We start from the raw sequence: 13,108 nt of genomic DNA on the forward strand, positions 1-13,108 counted from the left end.
CCACTTGTAGCCATACTTCCTCCTTGTGGATAATCCCCCTGTATCTCCCTGAGTCAAGGGGTGAACTCACTCGGGTCTGGGGCCAGGCACTCGCACTTGTAGGCGGTAACGTAGTCAGGCTTGAAGTCAGTGTTGATGGGGTAGTATTTGAAGGAGCCCACCATCTTCTTGATGGCATCAGAGATGAAGATAAAGGAGATGAGACTGGAGAAGCCCTCCTCAGTGAAGCGTGTCATGTACTTGATGATGTAACTAGCATCAGTGGCTACTAGGACAAGACACTGCAGACAGGAGTGCATGCCAATCCATAGACGCAGTTCCATGTAATCTATGCCATTATTCCTTTGGGAGTGAGAAGTCAGAGAAGTATGGTGAATGTACTGAGGAATGGAATTCATGTATACAACCAACAAAATGCATTTAAATTACATGCATTTATCTAGAAAACATATTAATAAGGTAAAATGTAACATTTGTAACAAATGTAACAACTTGACCTAAAGACCTTTGACAGTGACACTGAGTGCTCATATGGTTAGTTCTGACATTAGACTTATTATGATATTAGAATAGAAATTTAATATGAATTAGTCACCCAGCTGGCAGTATATATGAATGCTGTTACTATAGGAAGAGTTTCACTAAACTGACACATTTTACTACAGAGCAAAAAATCTTATAGACAGGTGCTACAGATCAAAACTGAAAGAAATGAAAAAAAATTCTGCACACTTTCAATCTCCAGTACACACTTTACTTACATTTGCTATACTATACTGGACTCAGACATTCATCGGGTAAAACTCATAGACTATCATATAATTATAAATTAACCTGGGATAAAACCCACTAATCAGAGAGTGCCACTGGCCAAATTCAGGTCAATAAGCTCATATAGGTATTAACAAAACTCTATTTACAGTAGTGTCCAAAAGTCTGAGACCACTCAAGAGACCACTTTCCCATTCAAGTTAATGGGAAAGTGTTCTCAAAGATCAGAACCCAATTAGGCCTTTTCTAGTAAATTAAGGTAAAATCAACTTTTTGTTCTACAAATACCTTGAGAGAATGTGTTCAGGGAATAAACGTTTGAAAAACTTGTTGAAAAACTGACATGCACAGTTTAAGTGATGAAACAGGGGTAATACACTACAGAGAAAAAGGTTCATTATATTCTAATATTATAGAGCGTGCCCACAGCATTCCACAGTATTCTCACTATATCTATCTAAAGAAGCTCACTTGCTGAATTCAAAAAGGAGCTTTTCAAAGATGAGGATGGGTCCAGTGGAGCTGAGGATGATGAGTGGCTGACCGCTGAAAAGACAGAAGACAGAGCCAGCCAGAGCTGTTCCCAGGAAACTCTCCATCACACCCTGTTGGAAGAGGAGGTGGGAGTCACAGAGAGAAGGTTATTTTGCACAGAAACAGAGGAGGAATGGAGGAGATCTTGTGGAAAGAAATTTGAAAATGAAATGCAACTGAAAATAGCTGGGTCATTTGGGACACAAAACCGTAGTGCTGTGGTGATGATGAAATCGGCAACTCAAGCTTGAGATGAGATTCGAGGAAGAGAGGAATAACAATGAAATCAGATGATCAGAGATGTGTGTGTGTGTGTGCGTGTTGGTGGGTGTAAAGTGTGAGTGCATTTGACATTAGACAAAGGGTCAAAATGTTGTATTGCAACTTGATGGTGGTGGGGGTTCCTGTGTGTGTCTGTGTGTATGAATGTTTACATGTATTTGTTGGTGCGAAGGTACTGATGCAAAAACAGAAAAAGAAGAGATCTGCTCTGATGTAAAACCACATATTAGAGAGTGAATGACAACAGTGTTTTATGACTGGGCAGTAAAATCAAATGAATGATGATGTATTTCAGGTTTTCTTACAAATAAGGAAGATTGACAGTCTGAAGTAGATTGTTTAACTAAATTACACAGAGGAAAACAGTGTCACTTGTATGACAAACAAGCTGTGTATGGTTAAATACTGACAATATATCTCAGCTAATCAGATAAATATGACATGCAAATTGCACTTGAACTTCCTGGGCTGACACCAGTTGATTTCAATCTAGAGCTGCTACTTGATTGTGTTTATATTTGGTTTACTATAAAAGACTTTCCAGCCATGTTATATGTGAATGTGAGTGGGTTTCACTAGATAATCTAGGCATGCTTTGCCCCTAGATTCATGCGCACCCATTGTATACTGGAGGGGAAAATAAATATAAATGCATTGTGCACAGTTGTGTCATCTGAAATCATCTCTGTTGCAGCTGCATTTTCTTGTTTTTAAGCAATTGTTCCACATTTTGAGAAATATGTATGTGCTGTTTTGCCAAGAGTTAGATGGGAAGATCGATATCAATCTCATATCTGTCTGGTAAATAAAAGACTAAAGCCAGTAGCTGTTCATCTTAACTCAGCACAAAGAAAGCAAGCAGGGGGAAACAGCCTGGCTTCGTCATCTGTCATTTTTACACTTCTTTTTTTGTATATTAAACAAACAAATTAAAATGTGTTAATTGCAAATTCTTGTTTTCTTTGCAGTGCTGCTTGGTATATGAAACAATCATCCTAAATAAAATCAGCCACAATTTGATAAATAACAAACAAATAAATAAATGATGAATGCAAATATAGAATTAAGCTTCATTTGGAAGCTCTATTAAACTACTTTATTATCGAGATTATTTAAAATGCCATAAAACATAGGTCTAAAAGCTAGAGACACACAGCCTGACAGAATGTACAGATCCCTCTCTGTTAAAAGTGTATGTCTTGTTCATAAACCAGGTTACATAAATTGACAACAATAAATTGATTTGTTCTATTGCCTGAATTTACCACTCTGTTTTACCTGGTAGTTGTCGGTAGCATCTCCTAGCAGGCCACCGAAGGTGATGGCGTTGGTGATGCAGCCCAAGTAGATGAAGAGAACAGCGGAGATGGACTGAATATGGAACCCCTCGTAGAAATCACTAGGCACCCATGGCAATTTCCGCTTTATGTCCAGGTACAGCCCCCCACAGAAGCTGTTATACGTGCACATAGACTGTGGTTAGGATGGTTCACACGTGCAACTTCTCAGCATGACATATATATTACTTCCTCTAAAGTAATATATTCTAATATATTTCTCTAAAGCAGGAGAGTGGAGAGAACTTCAGCCCGACATCTCCTGTGAGTGGATGGGATACTTGAAACAATGATTGACAGTGAGCTAAGCTTTTTTCTGTTATGTGTTTTGACTTTGACAAAAAAGACTTTGACATTGAAACTTGAACATTCAAGACAGAATTTTTATTTCCACACTTCAACTTCTACAAACCAAAATTTCGATTATGTAAAGTTACATTTTGAATCCTATGTTATTGTACATTTCCTGTTGTAAAAGAAAACAAGAGGTAAATACTTGGTTTGTTGATCCTGCTGTTTTAGGCACAGCTGAAACTGGCAGTAAGAAAGACGGCCAAATTGACCGAAGATTAATCTTTGTATATTCTGTTAAAGAGCTCATTAGGGAGCGTCTGCATATTTTGGGGAGTTGAATTTGTACCCAGATAATTTTCCCACTTCACCAAATGTGGATTAATTCATATTCAATTTTTTCCTTTCCATATGCTAGAGTCAGGTTAAGTTCGATCCAAACCGCTCAGCAGTTTGGCCATGTGGCCTGGACAACCTACCGTCCCGTAAATGCCAGCTCCTCTCCAAGCTCATGTGGCACTGGCATCTCCTCATCCTCAGCCAAGCCTCCTCCTCCTCCAGCTGTACCGTTCATCTGTCCCAGTTCATTCAAGGAAAATACTGACTTCCTGCAGAAACGATATGGCACAGATGGAACCAAATATTGGGCGTCTCATATCATTCATTGGTGTTTATTTGTGTTTACTCCTTCATGTTGTAAGTGCTGTTTCAGAGGCTTTTCAACCCTGAAAGCTTTGGCTGATGCTTGCTGACATGGAAGCCTTATTCCACCCTGCATTTAGATCTAATCTGCAGGTTTCATTCAGGAAACAATTTACTTTGCTGTAAGTCTAAATCTTCCAGAAAACTACTTGCTTTTGATGACCATTTAACCTCATACAATTGTTGTAGGCATATTGTTCATTGGGCCACAAACAGAGAAGGTGGAAGATTTATGTGCGTTATTAAGGTGGATGGTAAAACTCCAACCTTTTGTCAGCTGAAGTGACTTTCTTCGGCGGCTCAATGCGGATTTTAGGATCCCATTCTCCAGGTGGAAGCACAATCACTTCATCCAAAAACTCATCTATGCCTGCGATGAGGTCCTCCCGATCTCTGGCCTTGTAGGCTACATCGCTGAAGAGCTGGGAGGGGGAGAGATAAAGGGAGAGAGTTTCACTGTTTGACTTAGCTTATATCATTGTGATAGTGATCAGTATGTAATGCTCTAATACTAGGACACTTTCCCGACCTCTGGTCTCAGGAGACTTGTTAAACATAAACTGTGGAAGCTTTATCGACATTTTGACCCCAGTTGGATTACATTCAAAAACAACTGTCAGTCAGTAACTAATCATGCCCTGGAAACACTGTGAGTCAAGCGCACAGGAGCATAACACAGAAAATAAAATCAAAGATTCTAATTGGCAATGACTTGGGCATTGGTCCAGTTCTAGTTTTATAACTGTTCACATCATGCTGCACAGACCTTAGGTCATTAGTATTGTAATCCAAAAAAGCACCAGCTAAATATTAGAGTGAAACACAGTAGGTGTCTGCAGCTTGGGGAATATTTTTCCCAAGAGTAGTTTGTGGTACCTTCATTAATTTTCTCCCTCCCACACAAAGTCTAACTTGATTTTTGGACTGTGGATCGTTCACTGAATGTTATGGAGCCCTTGGCTCTAAACTGCGAGGTTTCTAGATTGACCAAATCAAGCTAATAACTGCATATGGATTTTATAGGCTGTCCGTGCCTACTTCATGTTCAGTAATATAATAAATACTCAAACTTATTTTAAAACACTTAAGACAAATGTTTTACAGTTAAAGTCTGTGTTACAATCTTCGGCCTTCTGCTTCTTTGTCCGCCAGCTTCTTTGTGGTCACATACAGATGAAGTAAACACAGCAACCATTTTGTCACTGAATAGATGAGGAATAATTAGCATAGAGTCCTGCTAAAACAACAAACAAGGGTCTACAGCCACACCAGCAGCTCTGTCAGGCCGTACTTGAGCTAAATGTTCATGTCATATTTGCCACTGAATGTGGTTTGTGGCTGGGAGTGGGTGGTGTTGCTTGACAAGATCTTCAGCCATTCTTGCGTTTACAAGACAAGAAGTTGTAATACACCCTCTGAGCAGCACTATGTCTTCAGTATAGATTGGAGGCTACAGCGAGTCATGATCAGAAAGTGATGAGACAGGCCAGGGCTAGCTGGTTAGTATGCTAACTTAAGTCGAAAAAAGGTCGTGATAGACACAGGAGTTAACAATGGCGTTGTTTTCCACCACTGGAGACAGCTCTCTCTGTGAGTTAAGGAATGAAGTCTGGTGCTGAACTCTTTCTGACATTTCTTCTTGACTGGTAGGTAAACCGCTGTTAATGCTAACACTGGCAATAGTAAATTTCCAAAAAGCTTCCTTTAAGTTAGCAGATATTAGGTTTGTCATGTTCACCATCATAGTTTAGCATGTTTTCCTGCTAATATTTGCTAATTAGCACTAAACACAAAGTAGAGCTAGGTCTGATGGGAATGTCATTACATTTGCAGGTATTTGGTCATTTACCAACATACTGGGAAAATAGAAGTTGTCACTTGATGATGGTACTACATGAAAAGTTAAGGTATCAACAAAGTTTTTCCTACAGTTTTTGAGGAAGAGGACGTGAATGCCTCCACCAGAATTCACGGTTTTAACCACAATTGTCAACCTCATGGTGGCGCTGGGGGAAAAGTCAGAGCTCCATAGTTATTAAGACTCATTCTCTGGGCAACACAAATGTCTGTACCAAATTTTAATAGTGTTGAGATATTTCAGCCGAACTGGTGGACCAACCAACCAACCAGCTGACATGGCCATACACAGAGCCTGGCCACTAACAGTGCCACTATTAGTCAGTCATATGTGTCACCTGCATTACCGAGTGTAAACAAACCAAATATTTCTGACGTTATTTAAAAACAGTATAGAAAATGATTTAGGTGTCTGATTCAACACATGAAACTGCTCTGCTACTTGAGTATGGTGTGTGGCTGGACTGCAGGAGGAGAGATTTAACTCCTCTCAATATGTCAGATTATAATGGAGGTCAACTTCAAATTACTAGGCATATCTGTACTGCCAGTGTATGTGTGGTAACTGTGGCTTATGAATGGAATATTGTTGTGCCTTAACCTAAACGAGTTCAGTTTAATAATAACAGCCTAACAGTATAACATGTTAATAACAGCCTGCTATTTTTGTTCACTACTTTTTCAGCTATAAACATGCACATTTGGCTCAGTTAGGAATCAAGATTACAGCTAAGACTGCATTCAGCAGCCAGGACGACACACCCATGAGCAGACCATGGGTGACACATTATCCCAATAGAAACCCTGCTTGTAACTGACGCTTAACAATCAGCATCACTTCCAGACATAATTAAAACACAATAGGGGAGGGTCCCTGTGGATCAGCAGCCTAAAACCCACGCCACACACACACTGCACATATTTCAGCTTCAACTGCAGCTCACAGCTTTTACAGGAAATGACACGGGATTGAGACATTGTCAGTGTCAGCGTGTGCTGTCTAACAAAGGAGGCATGCCATGTAAACATTTTAATACATGATATACTTACATCATCCACCATTAGGGTCGCTATGGCCCGGCCAATCTCATTATACGATTTGGCCTTTCCCTGAGGTCCCAGCAGAATAAACAGGAATCTGTACAGTGATGAGACAAATGTGAGGTATTTGTACACCTGGCAGGAGTCTGTGAAAAGGACTTCTAACTGACTGTTGGTGAGGGTGAAGAAGCAGTGGGTGGTAGCAGATCATTTCACCTGGTGGGTACGGGGACCTCAGTCAGACCTCCTAGTGTCGTGGCTTGGGCCAGGCGGACGAAGGCTACAAAGGGTTTGTTGAGGAAATCCACCTCGCCCACCAAGACATTGGATGCTTCTGCATCTCTGGGGATCTTCTTCATGAATTTGTTTTTTAGCTACAGAAAGTGGAGGCACACATACAGAACAGAGACATCTTATAGCAGTGGAATTTGCACCAGTCACAGATGATATTTCATAACTTTTAGTAAATGCATATTTCACGTTTTTTTCCCTGTTGTCCTTTGTGCCATTCTTTTGTGTCTTATGTGTATTACTTTTGAATCATATTTGCCCTGATTTACATGTTTTTACAGCCAGAACAATGAGATAGAAAATTAATTGCAAACAATTTAGATAATTAATCGTTTCAGTCATTTTTTAAGCAGAAAAAAACAAATATTCAATAGTTACAGCTTCTCGAATGTGAGTACTTTGATTTTCTTTGACATATGTGAAAGCAAAGTGAATATACTGCAGTAATAAAACAAAACAAACACTTGCTCATCCTCTTGGAAGTTTTAAAGGGCATTTTCACTATTGTCTGACATTTGAGAGAAAAACTATTCATCAGTTAATCGAGGGATGTCTTTCAGGGTTGGGAAATTAAATTGACCGATACTTCATGTGTTAACTCTTTCAGTATTTGCTCCTGCAAATGACATTGGTGACATTTGTTATCAATAGTCTCTCTAAATCCGGCAGTTAAGTCTGGAAGGGCATCGTTAAATCAGCAGATGTTTGCAAGAGAGCAATCAGAGAGGCAACACAGCTGCAGCCAGACACAACTGAGACAGAAAAAGAGGCACAGTGAGCTAAGCTGACCTGTCTGATTTCATGTAAAGGTGTGGCAGGAAATTGGACGGCAGCACAATAACACTCAATAATGGAGAGCCTTGCCAATAACCCAGAGCCTGAATCTGTGGCTACATGTGAGGGGCAGGCACGCGGACTGGACACTGAGATCCATGTTTTTCCTGGTGCCAGCTCAATACTGACACAGACAATGTGGCGCACACACACACACAAACACACACACACAGTAACAAACTCTCACTTGTCCGTTGTCACATGTGACCTACTGTAGGCCTGTGAATACAATTTGAACATCCAGCCAGCCACTCATAACTAGGGTACTTAGAATGGGACAACCAGTGCTTGTCCTCATGGTTGCACTAACAAATAAAGTTCATAACCCACATCACACACTCCTAAACAAATTCTCATTCATTTATTTTTATACATTAGTCATCACATTGAACGACACTTAATCCTGACCTGTCTTTAAAAACCCTGTAGCCTAATCCAAGCAACAACAGCGCACCCTTGCAACCGTTCAAGCATGTGTCACTGGGTTTAAGCGACATTACTGCATCGGACAAAATAATGAGGGAGTTATGTGTTTGCACGCTTCCTCCATCATCAGCTGTCAACTTCACTAGCAGCTGCAATGAAAGATTGATGCCACTTAGGATCGAGCTAGCTCTCACCACTCCAGTGGAACATCAATTCAACACAACACAATGCCTTACTGAGACATCAGAGAGGTAATCTCACCAATAATGGAAAGCAACAAAGTGGAAAATGAGTAGAGATAGCTTCCATGCAGATAAATAGACATGTGCTATTAAAGAAGGCAGGCACATGAATTTGGCCATTACAAATACCAAACCCGTATAAAACCAAAGCTGCACTTATAGAAAACCTTTTTACATTTTATATGCATTTTTTAAACTTATTCAACATCAGTATCTAATGTTTATATAATGTTTATGTACTTTTGATGTGCAGAAGGTTGAAACTGTGAAGTCACAAAAACGACTCACCTGGTCTGTGCTGGGAGTATCTGCAATATCATTCATACTCCTACTCTGAGCGTGGCCTGGAAAAACAGCAACAGTAACATTTATAACACTTAATTACATGTTAAATGCTTTAGATCATTGAAGCTCTGACAACATTAAAGAGGATCAACTCAGTGGCCACTTTATTAGGTAGACCTGTACAGTCAGCTTTTATGATGACTATAAAGTTCAGGTTTTTTGACAGTGAGCTTAAATTACAAGTTTAGCGTTGAACAACTTAGCAGGCAGGGAAATTCAATCAAAAAAGCAATAAGATAGAAATTGGTCCTTGCTGCACAAATCTGCTGGATTTTAAGATTTTAGGGTTTAAGATAAGGAAGGAATTCAAAGGTGACAGTTTTATCACACTAATTTGAGATTTTAGACTGAATGCCTATCCGCCAAATCATGATTTGTTACTTCTAATACATTAATTCACCTATAGAGGCACTGACACTGTTGTAGTTTTTCAGCAGCCATAACTCTCACGAGCTGAGGTCGATTGATAAAACATCTGGTGTCAGTCAGAATGCAGACCGTGAAGGCGTTCATCATCCTCTCTGACTCCTGCATTCTATGGGTAGATGGCTCGACAAATCAATCTGGCTGATACTGGCCTTTGAGTAACAATTTAGAAGGTCCAGTGAATGTCAAATATTACATTGTGATCTAGGAGTCACTGTGTAGTAGTCCATAGTTTCTGGGAAAGCTGCTGGGTGTCAATTGGAGTTTTAGAGTTCTGTTCCGTACCGAGTACCGTTTCAGAGGCTTTTCCATGTAGATTTCATATTAAAAAAATCTGTCTCTGCCTTCCAAAAACAAAACCAACCATGGCTTTTCATGAAACAAAACCCAACCATACCTTATACCTGAAAAAACAAAGAGAGAGAGAAAGAGCAAGAGAGAGAGAGGGATACATATGAGCTGAAACCCCAGAGGCCATTGGCAGTCACTCACGCAGGCGCCCATAGCTGGCAGACTGCTGTTTCATTCTGAGGTCTTCTGTGGATCGGTTAAAGTTGGCTATTGGCCCCGGAACTGGCCCTGGACCTGGTCCACCTCGGGACCCTACATTACGATCTGACAAGGGAAGGGAAGCAAAAAAGACACAAACAACAACAGAGTGTTTAGAGGTGATGCTTTATCATTTATCTATGAGATGAGATGAGGAAATGCCACAGCGGTAATTAGCTCATCAAACATTAATACATTCCCTGTGGAGGATATGAGCCTTGTTGACTGCAGGAGTGCCTTCATTCATTTACCAAGTGAGTCAAATATACACATGATCAACAATCGTATGGGGGCCCAGAATGGACCAATCATTGATGAGGAGAAAGAATGGGTATATGTCGGGGACGCATACTGTTATTTCATGTAATGGCATGTAATAATCCACGCTGTCAAACATTTTATGTAGTAACCATGGAAATAAGATATGACGTATAATATCAAGTGTCTGCCATTCAACACCACAACCTCTTAAAATTGATGACGTGGAAAAGAAAGAAAATGCAGCAGTGTCTGACAACTGATGATTATTATTTGTCAGTGCTGCAGATCAGAAAACGATCAATATTGGTAATATTGTGTAGTTTTTGTATAGACCGAGATGACGATTTGCAATAGCTACAGGAAAGGACACTCACTGGTCGAGGAGCTGGACTTGCCAATATCGGCTAGCGAGCGGTGGATTGGCTTCTTGGTCTGGTGCCGATGTTTCCTCAGCAGGACAAAACTGATCTTCTCTCTCAGATCAGGGGATATCATGCCCTCCTCTATCTGCCTCTCAATGATGTCATCTGGAAAAAGACACATCTGTATGTTACATGAAGACATTTGACAGTCAGATCTAGTATTTCCAACTTCCAAACTATAATACTGTAGTTTGTTGCTATCTTATGCATCAGAGTCTATTTAGTATGTATATATATAAAGTCCAAACTGTGTATAGTACTAAACTTCAGAATACTGTACTGAATGGCAAATTCATTTTAACAATATACATAATGTATATATTTAATAAAATAAATGATTAAAATGTATAACTTGTGGGTTTTAGCACAGTTTGATGTTCAGTGTAAAGAATGAGTGCACTGGTTGATTTCACACCTGAGAATGTGTAACCCAGATCCCCAGGCTCCATAAGAGCAATGTTTGTGCATCTCAACAATAAACTCAGATAGTCTTCTGTGTATTATCATCATCATGATTTACTGAAGAACTCCTGAAGCAAAGAGGTATTTTCTAAGAACAGTTAATAATCAAGAATTGTAGCTGGTCCCTTTAACTTAAAATAACTGCTCATTTAAAAGGACAGCAAGGCACCAAATCAGATTTTACTATATTAAGATTATGTTCACTCTGCAAGCCATAATGCTCAGTTCAGATTTATCAATCAGCTCAGAATTTTTTGTTTGGCTGTTCACATTATTTTTTAAATGTGGTCATTATCAGATTCCCATATGAGCTGGATGTGGTCCTGAACTGACCTGCATGTGCAAAGATGCAACATGCAGCATGCTGTCGTACGGAAGAAAACATTGCCGCTGAGGTCAGCGTTTACAGTTCCATTTATATGTTGATGTGCAATGGAAGCCAGCGAATCGTGAGCAGATGGTAACGAGGACAAAGATGAGGAGAAAGAGGTTGAGGAGTAATGGGATCATAATGTGAACAGCTTCACTGAAACAGAATTCATCCAAAATTTCAGGATGTCAGTGGCTAACCTTTACTACAGTAAATCCTGCTAGTGATTAATTGTGACGGATATTGATCCAAAATTTTAAGTTAGAGTAAAAATTAGGCCTGTGTCTGATTTGGGACCACACATGGGAGTGGCCCAAATCAGAAATGACAGCGTCAAAACAGAGTCATATATGAGCTGTTGGCTATGACCATAGACACAGCTGTGGCTATGGACTGTATGTATACATTACTCCAAATAATGCACCTACACTTAAATAGACATACTGAAAGCAAGTAATCTGAGGATATTAATCATCATTTCCAACACTTCAGCTATTACGTCTGATTAATGGTAAAAAACATTTTACACTACTGAGCCAAATGTAACCTATTTTCTAGAGTAAGTGGTATTGTTCTAAACTTACCCCACCAATCACTTTACCAAAGAATGGAAAACAGAGGTATAATCTATTAACAAACAACATATAGGTATGTACATGCATATAAAAATTGCAATATATGGATATGGAATATGGAGCTTCAAAAAATACCAGCAGCTGTTTAATTTTGCTGCAAACTGGGAAACACTGTAACTGTCTATTGACTGTCTAATTGATTTATTGATCACTTCGTACAAATGCATCTGTGACTTCAGTTTTTACATGGATTTAGTAGCTCAGGTGGTCAGCAAAAAGCTACTGGAACTAGTGAGTAAACGCACTGAATGAAATAATAATGTTCACAGCAGCTACTATGTATTTTATTAGCTAGATTCAACTATCAACATCTTGCTATAAAGGTGTGTCTCTATTTGGTCACTAGCTGTGCCATAAAAAACTATAGATCTGTAAAAGAATAAAAAAATAAATAAATGTGGAAACATAAAAAGGAATAAATAAAAGGATTAAAATATGTTAAACTTTGTCCTATATATTTTTTAAAGATTATATTATTAAATATTACTTGTGTGTTCTATGTATTTATTTTTATATGTTTATTTTTCCTTATTAATTTGCCTGTTGTGTTTGCTGTTCCTTGAAAGGCTATGCTTTGGGCGGGCTTTCCTGCACACATGAATCCTGCTTTGGCAGGAGTTTTTTTTAACAACAGGAAGCAGAAACGAAAATGCGGCAGAAGTGAAACAAGAGTTAAGGAAAAGTGTCCAACAAGTTGTTTTCAGAAGTTTCCCTCAGCATCTTTGAAGCAGACCTCTTAAAGCAGATAACCAGATAGTGGTCAGCACTCACATGAAGATCCTCAGTGACTACTGAATTCTTACACAATAAAAATGCATTTATCATAAAAGAAACTAAGTCCTGAAATCTCACCAACTATTTGGGGCAGTGAGTAGCCTTCCAGGTCCAGCAGCACTGTTCCTGTCTGGAGACATGTCCTGAGCTCAAAAAGACTGTGCAGGGACAGTGTGGACACGTGGGGTTTACTCCACCTCTCTCCTCCCTCTTCCACCTTCTCTTCAAACTTCACCCACCTGAAGGCAGCAAAATA

General features: G+C 39.4%; 1 protein-coding gene across 1 annotated transcript in view; it reads right to left on the bottom strand.

Moving 5' to 3' along the window:
* Nucleotides 1–13,108, bottom strand: part of slc4a5a (solute carrier family 4 member 5a) — a 33,179-nt gene that overhangs the window by 12,225 nt on the left and 7,846 nt on the right. Inside the window, exons 4-14 of the mRNA XM_071481962.1 lie at nt 12,931–13,091; nt 10,564–10,716; nt 9,872–9,994; nt 8,897–8,952; nt 7,032–7,189; nt 6,825–6,912; nt 4,185–4,339; nt 3,695–3,823; nt 2,866–3,040; nt 1,243–1,376; nt 71–342 (exon numbers count right to left, since the gene is read on the bottom strand). Of these exons, the coding sequence (XP_071338063.1) occupies nt 71–342; nt 1,243–1,376; nt 2,866–3,040; nt 3,695–3,823; nt 4,185–4,339; nt 6,825–6,912; nt 7,032–7,189; nt 8,897–8,952; nt 9,872–9,994; nt 10,564–10,716; nt 12,931–13,091 (1,604 nt within the window). The remainder of the gene's footprint in view (nt 1–70; nt 343–1,242; nt 1,377–2,865; nt 3,041–3,694; nt 3,824–4,184; nt 4,340–6,824; nt 6,913–7,031; nt 7,190–8,896; nt 8,953–9,871; nt 9,995–10,563; nt 10,717–12,930; nt 13,092–13,108) is intronic.

Source organism: Trachinotus anak, unplaced genomic scaffold, assembly GCF_046630095.1.
Source record: "Trachinotus anak isolate AG129_WGS33_773 ecotype Australia unplaced genomic scaffold, CSIRO_AGI_Tana_v1 ptg000008l, whole genome shotgun sequence".
NCBI classification, from domain to species: Eukaryota; Metazoa; Chordata; class Actinopteri; order Carangiformes; family Carangidae; genus Trachinotus; species Trachinotus anak.